This window comes from Pleurodeles waltl, chromosome 1_2 (assembly GCF_031143425.1).
Source record: "Pleurodeles waltl isolate 20211129_DDA chromosome 1_2, aPleWal1.hap1.20221129, whole genome shotgun sequence".
NCBI classification, from domain to species: Eukaryota; Metazoa; Chordata; class Amphibia; order Caudata; family Salamandridae; genus Pleurodeles; species Pleurodeles waltl.
The window spans coordinates 876,158,810-876,177,055 of NC_090437.1; the positions used below are offsets into that span (position 1 = coordinate 876,158,810).

At 43.8% G+C, this 18,246-nt stretch overlaps 1 protein-coding gene across 1 annotated transcript in view; it reads left to right on the forward strand.

Annotated features, from left to right (window-relative positions):
• Window positions 1–18,246, forward strand: part of WWC2 (WW and C2 domain containing 2) — an 800,549-nt gene that overhangs the window by 270,636 nt on the left and 511,667 nt on the right. The window contains exons 3-4 of the mRNA XM_069199258.1: window positions 3,817–4,020; window positions 14,593–14,669. Coding sequence (XP_069055359.1) covers window positions 3,817–4,020; window positions 14,593–14,669 — 281 coding nt within the window. The remainder of the gene's footprint in view (window positions 1–3,816; window positions 4,021–14,592; window positions 14,670–18,246) is intronic.

Genomic DNA, 18,246 nt, shown 5'->3' on the forward strand with positions numbered 1-18,246 from the left:
GCTTTTCCTGGCCTCAGACACACTCTGGGCGGGGCATTGCGTTGTGTAAGGACAGGCACAGTCCTATTCAGGTGCAAGTGTCAGCTCCTCCCACCACGTTAGCCCAGGAAGACTCATCAGGATATGATGGGCACACCTCAGCTCTCTCTGTTTGACTGTTTAGAGGGAATTCACAAACTGCTTAACTGTCATCCTGACCCAGACGTGTATTCCACAGAAAGGCAGAGGCACAGAATGGTTAAGCAAGAAAATGCCCACTTTCTAAAAGTGGCATTTTCAAACTTACAATTCGAAAACCAACTTCACCAAAAGTTGTATTTTTAAATTGTGAGTTCAGAGACCCGAAACTCCATATCTCTACCTGCTCCCATTGGGATTGCACTTAAAATATATTTCAAGGCAATCCCCATATTACCCTATGGGAGAGCTAGGCCTTGCAATAGTGAAAACTGAATTTAGCAATATTTCACTATCAGGACATATAAAACACACCAGTACATGTCCTACCTTTTAAATATACTGCACCCTGCCCATGTGGCTGCCTTGGGCCTACCTCAAGGGTGACTTTCATGCAGTAAAAAGAAAGGTTTGGGCCTGGCAAGTGGATGCATTTTGTCAGGTCGAAGTGGCAGGTTAAAACTGCACACAGACACTGCAGTGGCAGGTCTGAGACATGTTTACAGGGCTACTCATGTGGGTGGCACAATCAGTGCTGTAGGCCCACTAGTAGCATTTGATTTACAGGCTGTGGGCACACATGGTACACTATACTAGGGACTTGCTAGTAACTCAGATATGCCAATAATGGATAAACCAATCACCAATAATTACCATATAGACAAAGAGCACTTGCACTTTAGTACTGGTCATCAGCAGTGAAGTGCCCAGAGTCCTAACACCAGCAAAAACGAACTTCAGCACAGAATCGGAAAACAGGGGGTCAGAAGCCAAGATTTTGGGGATAACTCTGCACAAAGGACCATTTCCAGCAGATACCAAGAAAAAAATAATTTTCAAAGCACTGGCTATTTTACAACATGGCTCAGCATTGCTTATCTTTTGACCAAGTTCAGCTGCTATTTTCCCACAAGGTCTCCTTGCCCCTGCAGCCTAATCCTAAAAGTCAGAGCAAAATGCTTGGAGATAGGGCATTCTCTGCACAGGCAGCCAGGGAGTAAATCCGACTAAGCTCCTCCTTCAGCATGTCTACTTTCAGAAAACGTAAAACAACTTTTCTTTCTAATCCTTAGAATTTCCTCACTGTCTTGCTCACCTCCTCTGTTTGCATATCTTTTAGCACCAGAAAACTCTGTGTATGTGCCCTTAATAAATACAGCTAAAATACAATACAATAGCTTCTTTACCATCCTTTTAACTGGATAACTTGTACCGTTCCACAGCTGACATCAGAGAAGTATATCTTTCTAGTCATTGGATTGCTTTTTTGGGTGGCCCACCAGCTGCAATCTGTTACTGGGCCACTCCTCTCTCTATAGAGCACTTGAAGCATCTTTTATTTTTTTTAATTTACCACCCCAGGATGGGGTCTGCCATCTTGGACCTGTAAATGAAATGTAAAAAAAAGTGTCTGCTGCAGAGTCATGTCACAAACATACATGCACAGGTGTGGTGACTTTCACATTGTTATACTTGCTATCCACGCTGAGCTAGATAGTGACAAAGGGGGTTATTACAACTTTGGAGGAGGTGTTAATCCGTCCCAAAAGTGACGGTAAAGTGATGGATATACCACCAGCCATATTACGAGTTCCATAGGATATAATGGACTCGTAATACGGCTGGTGGTATATCCGTCACTTTACCGTCACTTTTGGGACGGATTAACACCTACTCCAAAGTTGTAATAACCCCCTTAGTCTTTTGCCATTTGTACAGCAAAATCTTTAAGCATAGGATTGACACAGTGTCATCCTCGCCGAGCTGTAAAATGACAAAAGCCATTTACCACTCCAGGCACAGTATTACAGCTTTGGACTGGTCAAATACTGTCCAAGCTAACCTGGAATGAGTAAAGCAACCCCTGACAATGGCTTTTGTCATTTTACAGCTCAGCAAGGATGACACTGTGTCAGTCCTATGCACCCACTCTGCAACACCCACTAACCCCTGCCCCCATGACTCTTCAACCTCAGAAGAGACAAGATCAGCTGCCAACTCACCACCATCATCAATGGCTCTCTAACCTTGGCCACCTTTCCCGCTGCATGGAAGCGCACTAAGGTAAGACCCCCTCCTCAAGAAACCCTCGGCAAACCCCTATGAATTCAAGGACTACCAACCCATCTCGCTGCTCCAGTTCCCCGCCAAAGTCCTATAGAAGGCCATGAACCTCCAACTCACTGAACACCTGGAGAAAAACAACCTAGACTCCTCCCAATCAGGGTTTAGAATCAACTACAGCACCGAAACAGCCCTGATCTCTACAATAGACGACATCCGCTCCCTCCTGGACAGAGGAGAATCCACTGCCTTGATCCTGCTTGACCTCTCTGCCGCCTTCAACACAGTCTCCTACCACACCCTAGTTGACCACCTGCACCAGATTGGAATAACCAACAATGCGCTCAGATGAATGGCCTCCTTCCTCTCAGGGTGCATGCAGAAAGTCCGCCTCCCCCTTCACATTTCAAACCAAGTACATCATCTGCAGCATTCCCCAGGGCTCATTCTTCAGCCCAACACTCTTCAACATCTACTTGACACCTATCGCAGACATCGTCAGATCGCACAACATGAAAATCATCTCCTACGTTGACTTTACCCAGCTCATCCCATTGCTCTCTGCTGAATCCACCTCAACTAAAACAAACTTCCACAACTGCTTCAAGAATGTCTCAAAATGGAAGAAGGACAACTGCCTAAGAATTAAAATGGATAAGATGCAAGTTCTCATCTTCGGCAAACACACCATCCTCTGGAATGACTCCTGGTAGCCGTCTGAACCCACTCCCACTCTGAAAGACCATGCCTGCAACCTCAGCATCTTCCTAGACAGAGAGCTATCCATGAAACGCCAGGTCAATGCCGTCTCCTCAGCCTGCTTCCACACACTTCTCATGCTCTGTAAAATCTTCAAGGGGCTCCCCAGCAACACAAGGAAGACAGTAATGCATGCTCTCATAACCAGTCGACTGGGGTACAGCAATGCACTGTATGCAGGTACCACTACCAAACTCATGCAAAGGCTCCAATCAATCCAGAATGCAGCCACCAGACTGATGCTCAGCGTGCTCAAGAGAGCCCGCATCACCCAGCACTTGAAATACCTCCACTAGCTCCAGGTCCAGAAAAGATGCCACTTCAAGCTCCTGACCCATGCCTACAAAGCCCTCCATGACCAAAGACCCACCTAGCTGAACCTGCACTTTCGCCGACCGAGCAGGAACCTCCGCTCCGCACATCTAGCCCTCACACAGATCCCTCAAATACGCCACGCCGGAGCACACTCCTCCCATCTAGCTGCCAAAGCTTGGAACACCATCCACCTCCGCACCTCCCCTTCGCTGACCGATTTCACAAATGAGATCCACATCAAGTGTCAGGATACCCTCATGGGTGACAAACCACGCTTAACAAATACCTGATTGATTGATGTATTTGCTAATGCATTCCTATGACGATTCTTATTTTATGTGAACACTTTGTTGCATGGATTTTAATTTAGCATAATTTTTTTTTCGGTTTCACAGGTAAAGTACATTGGCTGTTGTGTAAATCATATGTTAATCATGTTCCATTCTTAGAAGCAGTTCCATGTTTATGCAGTCTCTTTACATTGTTGTTTTGGCTTTTTAGGAACTACACAGATAGAAGATCCACGGAAAGAATGGCGGAAAGAACAAGAACTCATGCTGAAAGACTATCTGATGGTAGCTCAGGATGCACTCAGCACACAGAAGGAGCTGTACCAGGTGAAAGAACAGAGACTAGCTCTGGCCTTGGACGAGTATGTACGCCTCAACGATGCCTACAAAGAGAAATCAAGCTCTCGAACTAGTTGTAAGTATGTATAAACCGATGAAAAGGTCTCCAGTTTATGCGTGGTACATGGAGTATAAAACGAGGAAACCAAGGTTATGGAAAATGGTATTATGCTGCTTGCTCCTTGAAGAGAACACAGTTGTTTGGGAATATTGTGATAATTGTTGAAATTGAAACACTATACTCCTACGTCTGGTCCATCTTCCTCCAGCCTAGTGGGTGTCCTTTCTAGTCGGATTTTAAAAGGAGGCCTTATGGGATCAAGTAGCCATGCCACGGCTCTTCCTCCTATGTAATTAATAGTCCACTGTGGAACAGTTTTCACCCTTTTGGAAAGGGTGAATTATGTTCATCCGCCCAGTGAGTGTGGCACCACACATACTTTATTTTGTTTAGAACCCATAGACGTTTATTCATCAAAATGCTGGGGATGGCAGAAACAGTATCCACTCCTGTGCCTCCCAAATAATGTCAAAAGATGGGTCATTTGTTCCCCTCTCATCCTTTTAACTGGGTTGTATGTAGTCAAGGGGCTCTGGAAAGGGAAAGAAGTGGCATGCAGAAAAAAGTAAAAAGGTCTCATGAAGTCCTTTGGCTGTCCATGCTGCTGCCCCGATGAACACCGAGACCTGAGGTAGTAGGGGCTGTCATAAGGATGCCAAAGGACAGGCCATGAGTAGAAGCTGGTACCTCCGGCAACCACTAATTCAGGTCCATTTTGAAACAAACATGCTTTGTTTCATTAACATTTTTCCACTGGTCTGCGGGCTGATTGACTCTCAGCGGTGCCTTAGACGACTTGCATCAAAAGATACCACGCATGTCCCTACAGTTTTCAGAGATGAACCTGTCTACCATGTGCCTGCTTAGGCTGTCCTCACCGGGTACCACTAGATTGGATTTGAGTTCTCACTTACTTGGGATGCTGAGGTACCTTGTACTAAGTGACTAGCTGGCTTTCGATTGTGGCCTCAATGGAGTGAAAAGTTGCATCCCAGCAAGGTGTTCTCTATAGAGATTCCTGTGTTAATTATGCAAGGACTAAACAAATTACTCTTTTTTTGCTCAGGTACTAACATAAACAGAGTATGACCTTTGATGCAGTGGGATTGTTCCTTCTTCACCTGACACCACCAGCGTGGTCATATGAGAAATTCATACAGCTATGTCTCACTGTTGTAGGACTGGACTTACACAATTGCAGTGTGGCGATCACAGTGCACGAAAGAAGGAGCATTTCCTCTCGTTTTGTGGTTTTGGCAAAATGATGGTTCTGAATTTCAAGCTGTGGCACACAACAAAATTCTAGATTTTCTCATTGACCTGGTATATGGCTGAACCACACATCTTTTCTGAAGAAAAAGTCTGTGGCATGTAAACCTAGTAAATGGGCATTTTTAATGCTAAGGCTACCCCTCTTTTGCATTGGGTACAAATTCTTTGCTGCACCAAACTTTTAAGAAGGTTCCGCAAGTAGTTAAAGAGAAAGAACACATGCCTAAATTCAGGTTTACTGAAGCACCTTATGTACTTTGCTTCTCCATTAATAGCAGCCTCTGCTTGATCCATTTGTGTTGCCATTGTAGTAGATTCTGTATCCCTTTACGTGCCTCCAAAAATGAAAAAATTTCAATTTCAAAACATGGCACCCATTTTGATTATGTCTGACTTATAAACTTCTAGCTTTCTCTTGGATCTTTAGACTCCAAGGCATCAATTTCCACAATGGTAATTTCAGATCTTGGCCCAATGCCTGAAGCCGAGTTTCAGTGCACTGCTTTATCTGTGAACCCCAATATAGATCCAAATGCTGATCGCAGTCTCCAAATGAAGGGGCAGGGAATTATCAGATTCTTTAGTGTAAACATTATAAGCGCTCTCCTGGAAGACATGATGTCATGGAAGAGTGTAAATATTAGCCAAACAGGGACATCTGAGTTTACCTCTGCCCCGTCTCTAATCCCCATGAATGTCTGGGCATTTTAATCAAGCATCATTGTTTGAAATGGGACACAGCCATTAGGCAGAAACGACACAGTAGTTACCTCTGGTTAAATGGAAGCTGTACCTAATTACGGACATCTCTCTATGATGAGGCTACGTGTGTATCTTCCAAGCATCCTGCTTAGCTCTTTGTAATTTCAGCGACCTTGAACAAGCCTAAAAGTGCTCCTTCATTTACAGCTTCCTTCATGGACAAGAATTCAACATTTGTTGAATGTTTTGAAAATAAGAATTACACCAGCACTCCTTTTATTTATTTTGTAAGTCCAGTAGAGGCGAATTCCTTGCAAACAGAAACCATTAGGTGTTGAAGGAGTTGGAGAAATTCATGAAGATGTTCCGGACAGTCAGACTAGAGGAGTCTACAGCAAGTCTAAATTAAATAAAGCAGACCGCTCATTTGTTCTGCTAAACCCTTACTGGTGCTGTATTGAAACAGAATTAAGTTGTGTGTCTTTTTGTGTTTCGAAAAGCTTGGCTAAGCTCACCACACCTCTCCACTGATGCCCTAGGAATAGTGCTGTATCCCTCTATATAGGAGGTTTTTCAGCGTTTCAGGCATAATGATGACCAAACCATTGGCAGTCATAAATACTTAGCCTCCAGCTAACTCTATTCTGTACACTACCTCTTTGAGATCAAACAGAAATAGATGTTGTGTTTCTGGTTTGGAGGGTTTGGTAGCTGCATGAGCATTTAAGGAATCTTGGGCATTCCTTGTTTTCTTTTTGGGAGAGTTTCTCCATGGAGACTGAGAAAATGGCAAGGATGACAGATGATTTTGGATGGCATCTTTTGGGCCAATCATTTTTCATTTCCATGTCTCCTGTTGAGGCTCTTTATCTACTTCTTATGCATATGTACGTCCAAGGCCATCATAGCAACTGTGCCATCCCTATCATTTTGTTGTTTGGCCTTTCCTGTATTTTGTTCTTTTTGAAAGAGTTTGTGGATCGCCAAATCTTTAGGGACCTTTCAAACTACAATGATGGTGTCCATCAAGTGTGCTTTCTAATGCACTACGTGATCGGAAGATCCGCATTAATCTCCCATACTGTAGTCAATTTACACAGACAGTGGCTGGTGGCAGCATATTACAGGTATTGGGGTGCATTATCGCCCCCCAAGGGAGACACGCACTGGCCTCCCCGTGTATATTAAGGCCAGTACCGTAGGGCAGACAGAGGTTCCTTTATGCTTATTTTATATTGTTTGAAAAGTTGCCGGAAATTATGTGCATCATTTTTGCAGTATTGAATATGAACTCCATAATGTTTGTGCACAAAAAATGTTTTGCAGTTACTATTGGTACATCTTTCTTTAGGGTATTAGCCGATTGAGAACATTTATTTGTATATACGATGTCAGCTCCAATATAGTTGACTCATGTTGCGTAGTGAAGACAACAAGGACAACCCTATCCCCTAGTTCGTCTTCCTTGCTTGTTCATTCGGTCCCCATCTGGTGGGATTGTATATGTTTTATAATTAGAGCATGCTCCTGAGGCTGTAGGTACCTATATGTATGTAAACAACGGCCACCCCAATGCATTAAGAAAAGGGGATATGCTGGAACCGCCCAGAAATCTTGGTGAGGCGGGAAGCAGTAATGTGACTTAGTGTTTTTTTCTCGAGGCACAGACTCTGATCAGCGGTGGTGGCTGCTGTCCAATTATCAGGACATGAGAATGTAAGTGTGATCTTCTCTCCGGCCTGCCAGACCTGTATGTCCATTTTTAGGTTTGAGCCTGCGTCGCATGCGTTTCGCTTGCGAGATGCTTTAGGAGTTAGAAAAGGGCTCGGAGCCCCGTCCATGTCACGTCAGTGTCTTTCATTGGTTAGTGGGCTTGCCTGTTAAAATCGGCTTGCTTTCATTATTGGAAGGCTCGCAAACGTCATGCCTTTTCTGATGGTTAGCCCTCCTCGAGCGCAGCGACCAAGTACTAAAAACATGCAGGGCTCGTTGTTTTCCATCAGGTTTGTGGACTACTTTTTATCTTTTGTTTGCAGCGTGATCTCGCTTGGCAGAAGTCAAGCGCTTTGCATAACATCTACTCTGTTACATAGTTAATTGCACTTTTGCCGGTTACATAGATAATTGCACTTTTGCTGATAGGTTTCACTACGAGTGAACTGTAGCAGTGCGATCGCACTGTTTTCTTCTATTCAATGTGGCAAGAAAAATCCGGTTGGGAGTTTACAACTGCTAATAGTGTCCCTCGGTGAGTGATCACCTCAAACCTATGCAAGGCTCCATCAGTGACCTCCTATAGCACCTCATTAGACCTCTCCCGCTTTGCCCTAACTGTCTGCAGCTGCACTCCCATGGGAGCATTTCCAGTGGTGCAGCAGGGGCAGCAGCACAAGGACACCGAGCACTGACCCAAATTAACGCTTCATTTTTAATTTTAAACAAGACCCACCGGGCCTAGTTAGGTTTGATGATTGCTGTAAAGTGGAGGAGAGCTGCTGGGACGGCTACTCTTCTGTGGGTGTGCAGCTGCACCGGCGTCTTGACGGGTTGTTTACTTGCATTTTGACACACTGTGGCTCAGGCCATCCTAGTGCTTATACACAAGGGAGAGGCGTGTGGTGATCTCTTCCCCAGAAGTCTAACCTAGGTGATACGTCCCCATCCTAGTGCCTAAGAACAGCAGAAAGACCCCCCCTGTCATGCCCTCGGAGTCCTCAGTGGAACAGGCCTCAGTGAAAACATATTTTTGTACTGATTTTTTTTCATTTTTTTGGTGCTTTTCAATATGAGGCACAGAGGAGCCATGAAAATCAAGAAACCAATGTGAAATAAAAGAATGTTACATGGGTTAATGCATCTGCTGCAGAGAGCTATGCATAACTGCCAGGAGCAGCTTTGAAGCCTAGTGGAGCCGACTCTGTCATTCATCCTTGCGACGTCCATAAAAGAGTGACATTAAGTTGTGTAATAACAGGCTATGTTATTTCATATTATAGGTTTACATCATTGTCTTTTTCATGCAGATGTCATACCTTCACAACATCTTTCTTGATGTCAGACAGACTGAGAAGGATTTGGCTGGTGTAGTTCACACTACCCTTTTCCCCCAGCTCCTTGGGCAGAAGCAGTTCACTTTTACTCAGTGCTTGAAATGGAAAAAAAGAAGTGCGGGTGCAGATTGTCTCTGAGAAGTGCCGGTACTCTCCGATTGAAAATATTAAGTTTTTCTGGAGAAGTGCAAATACTCTCCCTCTCAAAATAAAAAAGTGCCGGTACGCGGTACCGGACAGTACTGGCGCATTTAAAGCACTGCTTTTACTTGCAGTTCAGTCACTTTGCAATGCAGGGTACTTACATTTCAATTATGTTAGAAGTCAAATACTTGATGAGTCAGCACTGCATGTTTCATGTGTTTGCCATTTATCAGAGAAGAGCAGTGCTTAATTTGTAAATAACAAGGTGCCGGTGCTCAAAGCCCTTCTTTTAAAGACGCAGCTGCTGCAATTAAATGTGCGAAGACGGAATACTGAGACAATGTAATCCCAAAGCCATCTCGGGCCTCTTTAATGCATTTAAAACCACTCCCTACCCCTTCAGCTCACACTTGCAGCTTTCTGCTTTCTCTCATTGTGACTTGTTTTCGATTTTCTCTTCCTCCGTCTATCCCAAACGTGTCTTTTGCACGCTGCAAATGCTTGAGGCAGAAGACTAAGCACCGGCCTTCAAAAATAAGTGCCGGTGCTCAGCACCAGAAACAACAAGCACAAATTAAGCACTGGAGAAGAGTATTTCTTCTGCTTGGGGGCTGAGGGGGCTTAACCGTGCGTATGTTTTAAAACTGCCTCACTACCTCAGCACACCGATTGACTTCCCTCCCGCACATAAGGACCCCTTATTAACACTCCACAGGTGTGTTTTGCACTCTCACAAAAGACCTCCCAGTGCATAATGACACACTGGTTAAACCACTGTGCACTTTATAAAAAAATTGTTGTTCCTCCGTGAGTGATCACCTCAAACTATGCTAACATTGTTGAGACAAGAAACCCCTCCAATCAACGCTCTCGTATAGCCCCTCACAACACCTCTCTGACTCTTTGCAGCTGCATTCCCATAGGAGTACTTTCCAGTTGTGCAACAGGGGCAGCAGCACCAGGACACTAGGCACTGATCCAAATTAACGCTTCAGAGGCCATCACACACTGCTTACCTCACTGCGTACTGCCACATGTTTTGTACTTGGCTCCCTTTTTATGGGCGAGTGCAAAGCGCTCTGTCCCATGCTGTAATATCTCTTTGGGCTTCTAACCACACCCATGTCACGTCAGTCACTTTCATTGGTTCGTGGGCTTGCCTTTTAAAATCCGCTTGCTTTCATTTGTGAAAGGTATGCATACGTCATGCCTTTTCCGGTGTTTATCCCACCTACACAGCACTTGTAAACTACTCAAACCATTCAAGGCTCCATGTTTTCAACATGGTTTCCGGACTACTTTATCTTTTTATTTTCCATGCAGCGCAATCACGCTGGGGTTTACATAGCGCAATCGCACTTTGTTTTTCCATTTTCAATTTCAGTGCGATCGTGCTGTGTTTTTTTTCTTGTAATTTGTGTGGCAAGAAAAGTCCAGTTAGGAGTTTAAAGCGCTAGTAGCTCTAACTCGAGCAAATGCGAGACCAGTTGCATTGTAAATGCTTGTTGCTCTTGGTGCTCCAGCACCTGGAGCTGAGTGCTACTCATTTCCTCCTACTGACTGTCTGGTGACTTGCCCTGTTGCTTACCTTGCCTGCTTGGAAGCCTCTAGGCAGCCCAAAGAGTTCAGAGACACTAATACAGCACTATGAAGACATTTCCACTCCACCTGAGACTGTTGAGGACTGCCTCCAGAAACTACCTTCTACAAGTACAGGTGAACGGAGTAATGGGTCTGTTTGGCAAGCAAACTACCTCTTTGAACCAGTGGGTTCTTAGCTCGAGAGCTAGCTCGATTAAAAGAGATCTTCTTTGTGAAGTGCAAGCTCTGTGAGTTTATACACTTCTGCCAATTGCTGTCGGCTAGATTGTCGTTTGTTTCCCTGCATCATCAAAGGTGTGCTCCCATAAATGAAGAGACCTAGAGCCTCCAGAGCCCCCAGGCTGTGAGATATCCTTAAATCATCATCACTGCTACACTGCCCAAACTCCAAGACACTGCCTCTGTGCAATTGTTTTCTGTGTATACAATCATCAGGTTCATGAATAATAAAAGGCTGCAAACCCGATACAACATTTTTCAGCTTTGACAGCAGGATTGCGATTTTCCCAGTTTGTTTATTGTGGTTGTTTAGTGATCACGGCCAGCACATCTTTGTGAACATTCATTTAAACTTTCCAGTGTTCTAGTGAATGCATTGCTCTTATGTTTCTTTTTGCATTTCAGGAGTTGTCTGGTGCTCAAAAGCATGTAGCGATCACAAATAATATTACATCATTTATAGACAGAGGCCCTTATTTGACCACTGTATTATGTTGTGTTACTATTTTATTGTTTTATAGATCAAACCTTTTAATTGAGTTTCATACACCTAATATCTATAGGGCGACGTTGTCTGCTTTTTACTTTTTGATTCCTATTCGTACTCTAGACATATTTTTGAGATTTGTCGTGCTGTCACTACACACAAGGCTGGACATTCACATGTTTTTTGCATTTGTTATAATTTAGTTGTACTCTACCTCGACTCACCCAACACCATCTCTGCTCCTACCCATAATCAACTTCCCACCCTCATCAACCTTGAGAGTCCAAGAGGTCTGAAAAGCTAACATTTCACAAAGACCGGGTACCTATAGTCCTGCATGTGGTGAACCTCAGCACTCTCATCCTTGATAGTGTTTAGTTACCAATGAGAATGCACAGTTGGGGAAACACCCTGACACTGGGAGAACACCCCTTCCCCACAGCAAGCCCTGTTTCTTTGCTCAACCTGAATTGAGAACTTGGTGGCTTGGTGCCTGAAGACCTAGTTTAGGGGCCATCTTAGCCCTGGTCAGGGTATCTTCGTTACTGTGCAAGTGGCAGTAAAGCTTCCTGCCAGTGTTTTACATTCTGCCGTTGTTTCCTGGCAGTTAGGGTGGATTAGGAGCATTGTTTTTATTATGTTTCTTTTCTGATTTAAATGTTTGGCTCATACACTTTTTGAAATTGTGACCATATGAAACGATGAATTCCATAATAGGATTTCTTGTAAATATTAGACCAGCAGGAAGGATAAATGAATCATTCTTTTACTCCTGACAAGCTGCTTTTCACACTGACTCGGTGGTCAAGGTGTAGTTTTTGCCCGACAGTCGGTCATCATTTTATGAAGCACTGATTGGGCCCGTATCTTTAGCTAGGTGTTTAGTGATATGTTGTGCCGTAATCCTATAATCCAACTACTAAACACTGCATCACATGCTTTCATGCATCCTGAATCTTGGGGTGTTTCAGAGTTAGTATGGTCCCTCCTCTTGAGTGCATGGATTGTCATAGGGAATTGGTGACCTTTCAGAATCATATTCACTCACATGTAATGTGTTAATAGCTTAGACATAATGTTTATATTTAGATATGAAGCACAAAACGGCCAATCCCTTTTGGAGAGCGTATTTTGCTGTATTTGACTTTCCAACCTCATCTCCATCCCTATTTGGTTTTCGGATCCTGTAAATGTTCCAAATGAGCCTGAGTGAAGTGGCACTGGAAGTGAGGTATAAGGGCGTCACCAGTACTTTTCTTTAATGATTGTCAATCAGAAATGATGGTAACAAATGTTGCATATTTTGTCATTGACAAGATAGCATAATTCATTGGAAGCTATTTACAATTGTTGGAAGAAATCACGATGTTGTGGTGCTACTTCAATGACCACAGAAGGTAATAGACAGTTTTTATAGCACAGATAGTTATTTCGTTGAAGGGGAGATCTAACCAGGAGATCAGACATAACAGTATGCTATGAACAATAGTGTAATACACTGATGTAAATGTGAGAATGCCCTACAATCTGCCAACAGTCGAGCTACAAAGCTGGAATTGACTTGAAATAGTTTGATTGTTTATTTTTACATCTCTCCCTCTTGAATATTACATGTTGATCTAAATAGCTGGAATGGTACCAAACCTGCATTATGAAATAACTGTTTTGCAACAAAGGATTGCCCAGGATTTTTCAGAACGGTGTTTTGCCATCAACTCGACTATTGGGATTGCACCATAGAGAGAGACTGTGATGTAGTTTCAAATAAGCCAGAGAGTTTTTGTCAGTCTCTACACAAGGAGGGTGCAGGTTTCGGGAAGCTTTTGAAGTGCAGTCTTTTCTTCATAGAAATAGCCGTAGATCCACAGATTACTTATTTAGTCAAGGAATTTGAAAGATCCAGGCTCGTTTACAGTGCCCAGCTAAACTGTGGTCCCCTTTTAAAACTTTTGTGCTGTCTAAAACATTCACAAGTACACTGATAGGATGACTCACGAGACGCGTGTAAGGAGATCTGAGAGGTATAAGAAAGAGAGCCTTTACGGATAGCACCATTAAAACATTCCTTTGGCTTTCAACCACAGAGTTCAACCAGTGAGACAGCCCAGTGAATAATGTTCATTTTTCAGAGGGCTGTGTAAACGGATAGTATAATCCCAGCCGTTTTGGTCATCATTTTATCCTGTAAAAATTGTGTCATAGTCTGCAGTGGCTCAGTGGCACAAGTTAATTCAACCATGTTTAGTACACAATCTGTGGAAGGATGAGAGTGCTACCATGTTCTTACAGTATATGACATCAACACTTTTGCATTGAAGTGATCTTAATATTTTAATATAATTGTTTTTTAAAGTGTATTTTTTCAGGGGACACTTAGTTATTCTAACTTTGGAGGAGTGTTAATCCGTCCCAAAAGTGACGGTAAAGTGACGGATATACCACCAGCCGTATTACGAGTTCCATAGGATATAATGGACTCGTAATACGGCTGGTGGTAAATCCGTCACTTTTGGGACGGATTAACACCTCCTCCAAAATTAGAATAACCCCCTTAGTTTGAAAAGAGTAGATTACCTGGTTTTATTTATTTAATTAATTGTCCCATAGCACTATTACTATGTGGCTAGGACTATTCTCTATACAGCAATACAGGGATGTAGACCTGATCTAGAGTTAGGCGGTAACGACACATCTTCAGCTTTCTGGAGGAATGTTATAAATCCAGGGGAGAATCCTCTGATGACAATGCCGCTGGCATTGGATTATCTGGCAGAATACATTCCAAAATTGATATTTTCCAGATTTAGCACTTCCTAAATCTATATAACTTTCATTTCGCCCTGTAGTAATCTTTATTTATGCCACAACATAAGGAGAAATTGGCCGCATATGAGTGATTTGGGGCTGCGAGTTGGTGGTATTTTTGAAAGATGTTGATTTTTCTGCTGTGGATAACTTGACTAATTGCTATTTACTGATTGGTGACCTAGTGATTGAGGCTGGTGTTATCTCATGACTACTAACTGTGTGTAGGAATTCCACCCTGTTTTAGGGGACATTAAATCTCAAGTAAAGCATTTGTACTAAGATTTCCCATGTTTTTGTTTCAAGTGTTTTCAGGGTCTTCATCCAGCACAAAGTATGATCCAGACATTCTGAAGGCAGAGATCTCAACAACAAGAGTTCGGGTAAGGACATTAATTCTGCATTGATGGTTGTTAAGGGTCTGTGCAGAGAGTATGGGAAGCACTAACAAGCAGAAAATGAGTTATTTGAAACGTGAGAGGTGAACTAGGTCGAGCTGTTTACTCAATATTCTTAAGGGGTTTGAATGTTCTTAAGTGGGTAGTGAGTGTAATGGTCAGCTGTGTCAAAAAATAGGTCCAGAAGATTGAAGCGAGTTGAAAGGTAGTTACAACAGGCTGTAGTAAGGAGGCCAGTCACGTGTGAGAGTGGTGATCGTGGTGGGGGTTTGAAACAGTCGAGGGGTGGCTGAATAGGCTCTAGGAGGTATAAGGGTGATGAGTTGTTTGTATACTGGGACCCGGTTACAAGAGACATAGCACTGGGGTGACCGCAAGTAACTCTGTACCCCTTAGGTAACTCTGTACCCCATAAACACTGGTACTGTATGGTAACAATTCACCAGTTCTATGCAGTTACAAACTAATCCCTCACAGAATTGGGAAGAACTGTGTGGCCTTGTTTTTATCAAGTGGTGTTTTTCACAATATTCCACTTTCCATGGGGATTAACACTCACATTTACTACCTGCTCTAAGTAGGTAATAAATCTGAGCTGGAGGGTTGCTTTGGAGTGGAGGGTTGTATATTGGGAGGGTGTAAGAGGTAAGGGGAAGGACTTTGCTTGGCAGGAGGAGCATTATTTGCTCTCCTTGTGCCTTGGATGGTGGTCAGGTTGAGGCCAGGCGGTGGGCCGAGTGCACTGCAGCTCAGTCCCAAGGTGATTTTACCAGGTGTTAAATTCGGGTCCATTGCTCCCTCACCCAATAAATCTTGGTCTGGGAACATATGCCAATTCTAATTGAGTGGACGGAAAATCCACCCCCGAATTATGTGGCTCTCAACTTGTAATGAGGGCTCTAGGTGTTATGGTATTTTAGAGATGTCCTGGAGTTTGGAGGGGAGGGCTCAGCCCTAGCAATTGGTTTACTGTAGCAGTTTTGAAACATTGTGAGTAGGTGCCAGAGAGCACTGCGAAGCTGGACAGTTTGGAGAAGTAGGAAAGGGATGGAACCTGGTGAGTCAGAGGCAAGCATTGGATATGGCCTAGATGCTGTAAGCAAGGTGTGCTAAAGGTGGTCATATGAGAGGTTAAGGTTAGCATCAGGACATCCTCCTATCCTTCCGTCCAGTGATGTCAGTAGGTTCCATTGACCCTAATTCAAGGAAGGAAACTGTCCAACACCTCCCAGTTGGTTGGAAGAGACTGATTAGAGATTGATGGCATGAGGGCCAAATAGTCTGAAGGTGCATTGTAGAAGTTACCAACTAGTCTGTGGGAGTAAGCTTGTTTGGACAGGTGTTTGAGGTTAAATGAGCAAGTTAGCAAGGAGGGTGTGCAGTATGCCTGGAGACGGTGAAGGAGATATTGGAGTCAAATGGGCTGGTTATGAGATTGGCACGGGATCACAATGGGAAAAATCCATGCCACTTTGAAACTTTGCCAAAACAGCTTGAGTTTATGGCTTTCTAAGAGTTTCCCACCTACTTGGCAACAACTATCTCAAAGCAAGTCTTAGGTGGAGAACTTGTGATAGTATTTTAACCATTCCTACAACAATAATAGAGTGCTAAGGATTTTCCTTATGAATTAACAAGCAGATAGATTAAACAAACAAACATTGCTCAGAGTGTAAAGATATACACAACAAATGTATTATTTATTTCAAAATAAAGATTCACAAGCACATATTTAGATTTTATTAATGCTGTGTTTTTTAGGACATATAAGCTTTCATGAATCTCCAGAGGGTATAGTGGTCACTCTAAGAATTGTGTAGGGTATTCCATCATGCTACAGAGCCACACTTTGTGGGAACTGGAAATATAATCCTAAAGTAGGGACCCATGAAATGTGTCCCATCATAGGCACTTGTTAGACTTTTGTAATTTACATGGTGGATTAATGCAGAAGTAATGCTAAAAATGGTGCAAGTTGGCTCATCTAAATTGAGCAGTGTGTCACATTTTTACCAGTTATTAATGATTTTTCTTAGTGGAGTTAATATGTGGTTCTGCCATGGGGAAGGCCGATTTTCCTTGCACTCTGGATGTGGGAATACAGAGGAGTGTGGACAGGATTTCTGAGGTTTTTTGTTAGACGTACTGTTAGACCTGTCAGCTCTTGGCCCGGTTTCCCCCATCTTTTTGCTTCTGACCTCTTGGTTTTGATTCTGTGCGGAATTTCGTTTTTACTGGCCTTAGGACTTTGGGCACTTTACCACTGCTGAACAGTGCTAAAGTGCAAGTGCTCTCTGTCTAAATTGTATTGGTGATTGGTTTATCCATGATTGGCATACTTGATTTACCAGTAAGTCCCTAGTATAGTGCACCATGTGTGCCCAGGACCTGTAAGTCAAATGTTAATAGTGTGCCTGCAGCCCTGTAAACGTGTCACAGACCTGCCAATGCAGTGTCTGTGTGCCGTTTTAAACTGCCATTTTGACCTATCAAGTGCACCTACTTGCTAAGCCCAAACTTTCCCTTTTTACTACATGTAAGTCATCCCTAGATTAGGCCTAAAGCAGCCCTGTTGGCAGGGTGCAGTGTATTTAAAAGGTAGGACATGTACTGGTAGTTTTTTTACATGTCCTGATAGTGAAATATTGCTAAATTCGTTTTTCACTATTGCAAGACATGTCTCCCCATAGCGTAACATGGGGATTGCCTTGAAATACCTTTTACGTGTAATTTCCCATTGGGAGCAGATAGAGAAGTGGAGTTTGGGATCTCCGAACTCACAATTTAAAAATACATCTGTTTGATGGCATGTGTGACTGTAGATACACAGGCTTTGCATAATCCTGCCATCTAGTGTTTGGTTCAGAGTGCTGCCACTTGTCTATCTTCGAGATGCATTTCGGGGCACAGGATCGAGTGGCTCCTCCTTCTCGGTGATACTGCTCATGGGCATCTAGTCTTTTGATAGATTGTTTTCTCTCCACCGTCAGATTCAGACATGTTTTAGTTGCTCCATATCTCACTCAATCCAGTTCAAGTTTCTCTTTCCGTCTTTCCTCTACCTCAATGGTATTGCACTTCCACCACATGCCCTTCGGGCAGGCCTCGCCCGGCCTTGGGCCTACCTCCATGTGGCCTAAAGAAACATGATATCCTGATGGAACAAACGCCGTTTCTGGAGCAACATGGTGTTGGCGTAGGGGTGAGACCTGCAAGCCACACCCACCGGAAACCAAGCGCTGTGACTCATACCGCTGCTGCCACGGCCGTTGCCGTTACCGCTGCTCCTTCCACGGCGGGCCGTGTAGAGGGAGCCCGCTTGAGGATCCACGCCGCGGCGGTCGCTGTTGCTGCCGCTTCCCTTTTTACGGCGGGCAGCATACTGAGGGAGCCCGAGGATCAACGCCGCGGAGGCGTAGCTGCACGGCCGCCTCACGCTGTGATTACTACCGCCGCTGCCGCCTCTCTTATTACGGCGGGCAGTGGGGGGGAGCCCGCCCGAGGATCAACGCCGCCGCTGCCTCTCTTGTTACGACGGGCATTGCAGAGGGAGCCCGAGGAC